The 11,203-nt window shown below is 37.1% G+C and overlaps 1 protein-coding gene across 1 annotated transcript; it reads right to left on the reverse strand.

Moving 5' to 3' along the window:
- Positions 1-11,203, reverse strand: grina (glutamate receptor, ionotropic, N-methyl D-aspartate-associated protein 1 (glutamate binding)). The gene is made up of 7 exons (XM_015386989.1): positions 11,094-11,203; positions 3,160-3,479; positions 2,497-2,612; positions 2,181-2,381; positions 1,956-2,084; positions 1,673-1,816; positions 1-912 (listed from the first exon to the last, which is right to left on the reverse strand). The coding sequence occupies exons 2-7, from the start codon at positions 3,446-3,448 to the stop codon at positions 763-765; spliced, it is 1,029 nt and encodes a 342-aa protein (XP_015242475.1). The 5' UTR covers positions 3,449-3,479; positions 11,094-11,203; the 3' UTR covers positions 1-762.

Consider the following 11,203-nt stretch of genomic DNA (forward strand, 5'->3'; position numbering starts at 1 on the left):
TTTTTATAAATACCACACAGATGTACCCCCCCTCCCAAACAGCAGCTCATCCATACACACGCTCCAGCATGCCTTTTAGAGGTAGGAAAAGGGTGGCGGTGATTGGGTGTACTGGCATCATCAACAGTAAAACACTGATCTACTTCAAGTGGTGGCGAGCAAGATGGAGGCTGCGTTTCTCCCTTCAATCCAACATCATACTGCAACTTTATGTGTATTTCTCATTTAGCCATGCACAATTAAACCCACACAGGCTGAGAAATAGAGACATGGTGAAGAAAACAGGCAGATTTGAAAAAGAGAATTTCTGGGACTATCTTCTATATTTAAGCAAAGCTGGTTTTGCATCAGTGTTAAGTGTTATTTGCCCTCATTCTGTTTTTTCCCCCTTCAGTTAAAGCACTGCAGCTAGATGAGGCAGAGGGCCAAGCATTCAGAGCCAATCATTATTTAATCTCTGTGACCTGTCCTACCTAAAGGTAGATTTAGACAGCTGTATGTGTTAGTAGAAGCAGGGGGAAGATGGAGCATCATTATGGGTTTTCAACTTACAGCAAGAATGATAAGAGTGCAAATAAAACACGTGCCCCATTTGAGTTTTATGACACACTCAAGTCTTCATAATGAAACAGAGCTTTGTGTGTATGCATTTGACAGGTGGAGGGGGCGTTAGACCAGACAGATAGAAAGCACAGGTAAGCAACGTTTTACAACGATGGGAGGCATTCTCTGTCTTGCTGCCGCTCCCCTGAAGGAGCAGGTTTAATCACGGGAGCGTCCCACAATGGCCAGGATGTAGAGGAAAATGTTGATGATGTCAGTGTAGAGGTTGAGTGAGGCGAAGATGTACTCCTCTGGACTGAGGGCCAGCTTCTTGTTGCCCAATAGAAGCTGGGTGTCGACAGCCAAGAACTGTGAAAAAGGAAAATCAAGGAGAAATTAGATGTTTAGTTGTTTCTCAAACATAAAGAAACTTTGGAATACGTCACAGATACAGTTGTAATCTTGGGCAACAATCTAAACTGGTGCTCTACTTTGAGGATTAAACTTGAGCTGATTCTAAAATCTAAAGGTTTGCAACCACAGATGTCGATTTACATGGATTGTTTTTTTTTTTTCCTTTTTAAAACTTTTTAAATTCAGAGTCAAAGTGAGAAACTGCTTGGTTTATCTGTCAATGGAAACTCGGAAAAGATAGAGCAAAAAAAAGTTACAATATTTACAGCAAATATGAAGAATGTGAAGAGATGATAAAACCCATTTGTTTAAACATGAAGGGAAAGTGTCTGAATCTGGTCACATGGGGAGGGTAAATACTCTGTAAGCTGGGAACCTAATCCTAGCAGGGGATGTTACGCTCTCCTGCTGCTAATTTTACAGCTGTTACCAGAAAGCAAAATAGCTAAAAGGGGAGGTAGAACTGAATAACTTAGGCGAGCAACTTTAGCAAGTAATTAAAATGACATATCAACAAAATGAACCTAAAACACTTTTAAAAAGTCCATATTAAACATTCTATCGGACCTTTATGTGAAGAAAGTACAGTTTAATTAAATGGTTTAGTAGCAGGAAAATCCCTGTTATCACAAATTTTTAGCCATCTAGGAAACACGGGAGGTAAAAGAGTTGTTTAAATTTAACGCTGTGGCAGTTTTAGGTGCCCTAAACTTACGCAGGTGAACAGCAGAGCCCCCATGGAAGCGTAGACGATGTCCAGAATCTTGTTGCGGATGAAGATGCAGAGGATCGAAAAGAGCAGCAGCACAATGAGGCACACAAAGAGAACGCCCCGACAGGAAGTGAAGTCATATTTGCTCTGTGGTCAAGAGAAATAAAAAACACAAAAAACAAAAAGATTTAGAGCAAGTGCAGGATTCTCAATAAAAAAAACAACAACTAGACAAAGAAAGGAAGATCAGGAACAAATAAGTTAGTGAACAGATGGATGTGCAGACCTGCAGTGAGAAGAGGACAACTGTGAAGCAGACAACTGCTGTGATGCCCACCGCCATGATGACCGTATCCGTGTCGTAGAAGCTGGCAATCATGCCCACCATGTAGGACATACTCAATGTCAGGATGGACTACAACAGGAAAAAATAAAAAAAAGTTAAAGATACACCGTATATGTCATCAGTTCTCGCATTTATCCTCTTTTAGATATTGGGTACTGATTTTACCAAAGCAACCAGATTCCAGGGGTGCTTGCGACGGAAATCGCCACAGCAGGTGATTGTGATCAGAGACACGAAGAAGACGGCGTAGGACACGTAATAAGTCCAACGGTTTCTTTGCACATAAATCTTGGCCTCATCCACAAATGTGAAGATGGCAACAAAGGAGAAGGTGACCAACAGCTGCGCCGTGAGGACAGAGAACACCTAATGGAGAAGAAAGTTAAAAATAAATAAATATACATTGGTGTAGAGCCGTAAAATATACAAATAGTAATGATTTTTATTTATATATTTGCATCACTGACATCAATTCACTCACTTTTCTAATAAAGGCTTGTCGGATGTTCTTGTCCTCAAAACCTCCTCTGGCAAATTCCTCATTGTCATAATAGGATGGAGGCACGTCGCCATGATAACCAGGGCTGCCTGCAGGTGCTGCGAAATAACAATGACAAAACAAAAGTTTTGGGGAGGTTTTAGTCACATCTCTGACTGCCTGTTTTTCTTAGATAAAATAAATATGTGACCCCTATGGAGATCAATGAGTGCTGCAATCCAATAAATAAATTACTAATGAAATCATTGGAATATGAAACAAGCAAATTGGACACATTTTGTTATGATAGCAGCCGTGTATCAATGTCTATGTTTTTAAAATTTGCAGCAAATGAATCCATCCAAAGGGGAACATTGAGGTCAATTTCTTTTACAGAGAACAGCTTTAAGAACAAGACTTAAAAAAATTCTTTCAAATTTTCAGCCTCCCCAGGTTATTGACCCACTTCAAAGCACAAATTAATAAACCATGTTTTTTGGCTGATTTTCCTAAACATGTAAGGCTTTAATTATGTAGAAAGATAAAACCACAGCCTGTAAGGAGTTAATCAAAGGCATAAGTGGACAGATTGATGGATAAACAGGTGAAATAAAGGTTCATGCCACTAAACATTGCTGTTTACAAGCTTTGTATCAGAAAACTCACCCATAGGGTCATCATGAAAACTGGGCTGTCCGGGCCCTTGCTGGTAAGGCCCTGGACCGTAGGGGCCTTGTGGATAGGGCATCTGTGGATAGGGGCCAGGGGCAAACCCTGGACCTGCTTGGGCGAAGCCAGGCTGTCCATAGCCAGTAGCTGGTGGGTAAGGCGCCCCCGGGCCTTGGCTGTAGTTGGGAGGGGGCATACCAAAACCTGGTTGAGGGGGGCCATAAACGTTGTTATGAAGAGGGTTGCTCTCCCCCATAATAGGAAATCCACTTTTGTCCTGGGACATGGTGAGGTCAATTACTCACTACTGCCACAATCTGTAAAAATAAACAAAAAAAAACAAACATAAATTTGTATTAAAGTTGGCAGTTTGTATGACAAGTTTCCAGAAGTTAAAGAGCTTAAAAAACATTAATTAAACTCCTAATCAAAGGCTTATTTATCCACCTGAGGTTGAGGACATTGGGTCAGCTAATCTCCTGTATCATCCGCCCAACATATTATAATTGTTAAATATTTTTGCCATTTCAAACCATGGTTCATGTTTGCCAGATTAATACAGTTTATGGATTTTTCCTGGTTCCTCTTCAGCCTCTGTAGGGGCAACATTCTCGGGTAAAGATTCTTTTGTTGACCAGATGTTTAAGAGAACTCATTGCTTACCAAGTAAAAACTGATTGAAGCCTCGCTAATGTTTCAAAAGAATAGAGGATCAGGCTGACCATGCACTAAAGCAAAGGTGTATAGAGTACTAAGAAAAAAAACCCATTTAAAATAGGGCTGGGTATCAATTCAATCCCAATTTTCAAATTTGGAATCGATTCTTTTCAATCCAATACTATCTGTTTGATCTCAACTTGGATTATTGTTCTTAAAAGCACTTTTTTAAACTGTTGCTAGAATGATATGGCTGTATAGTTATGCATAATGTTGATACTAGTATAATATAAACATTGAATTGAAAATTAATAAAGCAAATGTGGCTGTAGGGACAGTGGAAAATGCATTTTTTTTCCTAAATTGATCTTTGCTTATACAAAGAATTTACATGAGAATCACCTTAACAGAAAATGACTTTGGTAAAAGTGAAAGTGACTGATAAGAAAAGCACTAAAGGAAAAGTCATAGAATTGTTTACAATAATAGGGAAAGTGAAAGTTCTATTTTCGTCCATAAAAAGAAGCAAGGTAAACTGTTTTTGTTGGTTCCTTTACATCCCTTGGGTAAAAACATTGGATGTTGGATTTTGAGGGAAAACAAATAACCACGTTAGCCCCAAGGAAAACACTATTGTCCATAAGAGCTCAGAACACTAAAAAAGCCGTCGTGTAGAAAGACACTTGTCAACAGCTGTGCTGTCGGCATGAGAAAACTAAAAGTTTCTTCTGTCAGAATACAATGAAATATGTCCACTGTTTCTCAGAACAATGTAACAGATCAGCTAAAGTGCACTGTGTCAATATAAGTTGTAAGTAACACAAGAAAAATCCTACACTTTATCCCATATAATGCAGAATTGTTAAGTGGTAACTTGGGTATTTCACTTTTTAGGACAATATCTAGAAAGAGTCATTATCAAAAAAAATAAAAATAAAATGTGATGCACTATAGCCTCGGCCAGTATGGAGTGTGGACCTGGACTCAAATACTGTAAAGGGTTAAATGTACTTAACCCCTAGAACCCTACGGACCCACCAGCAGGTCCAGCTGCTACATGACCTCGTAATTTTACCAAACCCCCAGTATTGATGTAAAAAACATATTTGGCACAGTTTGGTGACATTTATGGATAAATGTGCCAAAATGGCCTCTCCGCCTAAGAAATTTCTCACTAATACCATTCTAAAATAAATATGATCCATCTGATTGAGTCCAAATTTGGTATATTTTTACACAACATTTAGATTTGAAAGTCTGTACTACCTACTTTTTGTGCTATAAATAATATTTTGGTAGTGTTTTGCAATGTTTATTTCAAAGAAAATTTTGGCGAGGTTCAAAAAATGCAAAATATTTTGTATTTTGTCCCTAATATTTCAGGCAGGGTCAAAGCTACAATGGTGCTGACACCAGAAAACCATTCTATGACATCTTACCTTTACAGACGTACCAAAAGTTTCTTCTTAAATCTAATAGCTTTGAGGCTATAAGTTATTTACTTTTGTGTGTTTTTGTCAGGCAGAAATTTATTTATACCCCCTTAGGGTGTAAGAGGTTAAGTGATCTACACCTCATTCATTTCCCAGATTTACACTTAGTCCCAGAAAACCTGTTGCGTTCCCAGCTCTGTATTGGCTAAAAGCGCTCACACTTGACAGATAGATGTAACAAATAAAAATACAGAATAATACTGTAATTTATTAGCAACAAGACAACCCATCCATAACTTTATCTCACAAACCCTGCTGCCACCTCATCAGGCACAGTGCTCAGTTTAGATGTATTTACCAAAGGGAAATAAACAAGATTTTTTTTTTTTTTTTATTAAAACAGAGCATTAAGAATAAAAAAGCAAGGGCATTTCCATTTAGCATCAGATCAATGTAGTTTAAATCCTGTTTAGAGGTTGTGTTCGCTCTATCTTAGCCTTCACCTTGTTTAGACTGTACTGAATTTACAGTGAGTGTTATGCAACACTTCTTTATTTTGCCTTGGCATATGCATTTGGACTCCAGATCCACTGCATCAGGGCCACATTGCAGCACACAGCTTCAAACAAATATCTTGCTTTTGCTGAGAGGATTGATTCAAATCCTTCTAGATTTGTATTCTGCATGTACAGTAGTAACCATTCAACATTTCCCCACTTTTCTTGATGGGCCCTTGGCTGGTCCTCTACAATTCCTTTTTAAACATCAATCTTTGTACTAAAATATTCTGTCATGATTTGTGGAAATTAAAATCTAAAGAGAAGCATCATCTCCAGGTCAGACCCTGTAATTCAGTGAAAGGGTGGAGTCAGAGTAAAAAAAAAAAAAGGCATGCCCAGGAGAAGGTAGTTGGAGGGGATTTTGCTGGGAGTCGCAAGGTAGTGGGCTGCCATTCGGCTGGCGTTTGACTGGGAAGGGCCATTTTGAATAGCTTCTACTGTAATGAGCCAGATCCCTCCACAGACAAAGGTTGTGCAATTGGTAAGTTGTGTCAGTTAACACAGTTCTTGACCAATCAACCAGCAGAGTGTCAAACTGTCAAACTAGGTAACCAAATTTAATCTGCTAAATCTCTATAGAACAATCAGGTTCAGACTTTAAAACACTCATAAGAGAAGGTATCGTTTAAGTTATCTAAAAAGCTTGTCAATATACAACCACAGAGCTGTAAAGTAATCCTGTTGCATACATAAATGAAATCTCCACCCAGTTCAGCGTCCATGGACAGGACATTGAATAGGTGGTGTGGGTGTTCTAGTGACAAAAGAAGCAAATACATAAAGAAAACTAATCAGAAAATAGTATAAACAGTTACTAAAAGTTCTCAACAAATCAAGGATAATTCTGTCATCTTAATTTTCAAATTAGTTTTATTCTTTAAGTAAAACCCTTAAAACAAAAAAGAACCATCTTTATGTTTAAGAATATGTGGCAATGCCATTATTAAATACCAGTGGATTCATCAAATTACCATTAAAAACATACAAATTATTTTATCATTATTTCATTGAACGCATTAATTATTTTACTCTTAACATTTTCCCTTTACATTTAAAACTACCAACAGGTTTTCCATCTTGAAATATTTTTTTGTTTGTCAATCAAAAACAGATTGAAATGTTTGTCACTGGGATCTTTTTTTTGACAGGGTAGAAAACATAGAATTTCTTTGAAGGAAAAGGAGAAACATTTCTACATACTTTAAACAATAAAGATTTTAAACTAAAGCTGTATGCACAATCATCATCTCTGGTCTACTCTTGCCCAGATAGATTTGAAAAAAATATATAAATCAACACCAAAGGGATTTTGAATGTTGTCGTTACTCAAATCTTCACAAATAGCTGCTGATGGCTGCAGTGAGGAAGGATCACCTGTAGCAGCCTGTGTAAAGTAGATCTGGAGAAGCCCCTGACTAAAGACAATCTGTTGGTCAAAGGTCTGTAGGGTTCTCACTGGCGCATTTTAAGCGTTAAATTTTCAGTTGTCAAAATTACATTGTAATAAGGTGTTTATACTTTCAATAAGAATAACAGCTGCAGAAATTGTGTTTTAGAACCCTTTTAGGAATGAAACTTGTCTGTTTGAGGACCTTGAGTCAGCGCTATGAAGTGGTGAGATACAATAGCACTTAAGGTATAGTGGAGGATGTTATTTTTCAAGGTGGATCATCAAAATAATATGCCTACCTAATTGTCAATTAATCTACTGATATCTTTACGAAAGGCTGTTCTATGTGCTTGTTCCCATTTTCATTTACCAGTGGTAAATATAGTGGAAAAACTGAATAATCTTCTTTTGAAAAGTAAGCTTGTATGAGCGATGCAAACAGCAACTTTAAAACAGGTTCATTAAGCCAAACTGGCTGATGATAACTTTTTTTTCTACATATACAACTAAAGGCAACAAACTAATAAGGGTTGCTTAGCAAAGCGGAAGGAGACAGCTGCTTTAACCAATATCGAATAAAAAAAAAATAAAAAAATCACAACAACCTCTTCATGCCCAGTGTAATGAAGACATATTGATTGTTTGGAGTCAAAGAAATTTATACTATTCATAAGTAAAGAGTATAAGAGCTGAGAATATTTATTAAATCTGTAAAAAATAAAAATAATCTGACTAAGAGCTTTTTGTTTTAATGAATAATTAAATTAAATTAAATGCAAATAATTAGCAGCAACAATAGATTAACATGGACAAGTTTAACGTTTTTTTTTTTTAAAGAGCTAAATTCCAATGTGTGTGCTAGATGTGTTTCACAGATTACCTGGCCCAATCCACGGTAGCCGCTAAAAATAAAAAAAAATAAAAAAGAGCACCAATAACACAATGACTAAAGCAGAATTCCAGCATCAGTACAAACAGCTTCATCTGCTGATGTTTTGGAAACAAAGAGCGCCTTTCTTACATGATGCAAATATGTAATAAGCATTATTATGAAAGCGCCTGATGTAACAATTATAAGTTACACAGCATGTAGTAGTGAAAAAAATTTAAGCAAAGATCATTCAGTTATGAGCACTGAAAGGGCATGCCCTCTCAAAGACAATTTGATCTTCAAAAAAAACACAAGTTTCACTTCAGCAACTGAAAGGAGATAAATAAGAGTACGGCAGCTATTTTTAAGAGTCGGTTTAAATAGCTTTGATAGAGTTCTGGAAGATTATAAATCCTCTTAGGCAGGATGTTTTTTACCCACAATGCTGCCACTGCCGCCGACAGCCGTCCCTCAAGGATTTAGGTTAAAGGGATGGATTCAGTAGGCCAGTCAGTGAGAGAACCAGGTTAACATAATTAGGTTAGTACAATACCATGACTACCTCACAGACAGTATGTTATATGGATGACCAAACCAGTCAGGCAAACATGGAGGTTAGCATACTTGTTAGTCCGACTAAAACAGGGAGTGCAGTCAGTAGAGCATGAGTTAGCGATATAACCGAAAGTAAAATGCTGTTTCACTGTCACATGATAACAAACTGTAAGCTAAGCCTGGTAATCTCTAAAGAAGAGGATATGAGGTTGAATATGCTTGCATTTTATGCTGGTCCCTATTCATACAATACCATATCCCTTTATTTATAAAGTGTTTTTAAAACAACAAAATGTCAACAAAGTGCTGTAAATACAATTGAAAGCAACTAAAATTAAAACCGACAAGCTAAATACAGACAAGCTAACACAGAGATAAAGAGTTTTTTATATTAAAATAGTTTTAATTAAAACTTAATCAAACAACAGAAGATAAAAAAAATGACATAAAAAATAGAGTAAAGCTCTTAAGGATGTAAAAAAATAAATAAATAAATGTCTCAGCAAACAGGTGTGTTTTAAGACATTTACACTCAGAGAGAGGGGGGGCTGCCAGACATCTATTATTGCACAACTGAGGAGCTGCTAAAGCAGACTGAAATTGAATGACTGCCACAACCACTCTGTGTACAATAAGGATTTCTGTCAAACAATTGCTAAATTATCACCTGGACAGCGTGAAAGATAAATGCCTCCATGGCTTTGCTTCTAGTGGAGAAGCAGCCTATGCAGCAGTCAGGGGAGGGAAATACTGTAATAGCAGCAGGCCTTGTCAGCAGTCACTGTGGCCATGCCAAGCCTGCAAAGACCCAGTGTTGCATCAGATGGCCGCAGTTGAATAGGTGGAGCTGTCTATGACAAGAAACTGTCATACCAATTTTTTTTAAAACATGATAGTGTTAGTATTAAAAAATGGGTGATTGTGATAAACTATAGGGAAGCATTGACCTTCCTGCTTGACTGTATTCACTGCTTCTTCTCAGTAACAATATGAAGATTATACTTGGTTTGATTAAAATGATAAAGGATTGAACATAAAAAAAAGGAGAATTTGTTTTAAATTAACCAAACCCTGCCATGGAAAGAGTTTTATTTTTATTTGAACAAGTTTAGAAGCAGGGATTGTGAGCATATATATTTTAAACAAGCTTTAAAGGGTTTTAAAAAAGCATGATTTCAGATCTGGGAACTTCACATGACATCTGCTCATGGGTCTGATAATCAAACCTGACCTGATTATGTGAGCATGGGGTTTTTTTAGTTTCATGTAAGTAAAACGAACCGACTAAAAATGGGAAATGACTCACATAAACGCCATAAGAATGAAATTTTGAAATCCTAATCTATTGAATATTTAAAGAAGTCTTGAATGCTGCTATAGTAAAGTGAACAACTTTCAGAGATTATGTCATGCATGTAATAAATGCATGTAATTAAAACTGGTAGGTGGAATATTTGATGTGAATTTATTTTAATATCAATACAGCGAGCCGGTCAGTACTAGTCTTTTGAGCAGAGATTTAAGATGAGGAACACAAAACTTGAGCCGTTTTCATCTTCACATAGTCAAGATTGGGCAACTGAAAAAAAAAACTTGGCAATCTATAATCCCAATCCCACTTTAGCAGCTGTTTTAATCTGTACACTTAAATATATGATTAAAGCCTTCATTTCTTTTATGAAACTGGAATAATTTCTCAAGGGAATTAAACAGTTTGCACCAATTCTACTCATATTTTTTAAATAGTTATTCTAAAGTAATTGAATATTGTATACTTTAATATCCATACATCTGAACCGAGCTCACTGGTACTAAAGACAACATGTAGGTTTAATGAAAACAGGCCACAAGCAACAGGGAGATTACTGTCAGTGAAACCCCAATCATTTGAGTACGGTAGTTTTTATGGCTGGCAGCCACTGCTAACCAAAACAGAAACACGGGCACAGTACTGCTCACACTGCAGAACGCAAATCCATGTATTGTAGGCCTCAACTGCGGACACAAATGCGACACTGCGGCCATTTGTGAGCATATATTCCCACGAATTACCATTGAACTAACCAAAGGGGTTATTTAAATCACAGTGACACGCGTCACAGGAAAAAAAAAACAACTCCAAACAGTTCGCCATGTTTAAATCCGCTCTTATTTACAGGACGGTTACATGTCGGACCCTCCTCTGTTTACGCTGATATGCTAGCGGCTTCTTTCACAACAAATGCAGCCGTTATCGGAATCCTCCATACAAATATACAACAACAACAACAAAATAGATATATTTTTTTTTTATGTCCTGTGCTACGTGCTTTCTACATTGACAGATGGCAAAGAGGATGGACCCAAACGGTTTCCGTGAAGAAGCCAGCGGGTTGTCCTTTTTTTTTTGCTTGTTTTTTTTTCTTCTACTTATTGTTTGCTATGGCTTAAACAAAATAAAATATAATAAGAAAATAAATTCTTACCTTTAACGTGATTATTGTGAAGCAATTGATGAAACGAACTCCTTCGCTCCTCCTGGATTTCTGGAATCCGACGAACAAGTGAAGGGGGCGGAGGCCGCTGACGTTACCGC

Source organism: Cyprinodon variegatus, unplaced genomic scaffold, assembly GCF_000732505.1.
Source record: "Cyprinodon variegatus isolate N-32 unplaced genomic scaffold, C_variegatus-1.0 Scaffold382, whole genome shotgun sequence".
Taxonomy (NCBI): Eukaryota; Metazoa; Chordata; class Actinopteri; order Cyprinodontiformes; family Cyprinodontidae; genus Cyprinodon; species Cyprinodon variegatus.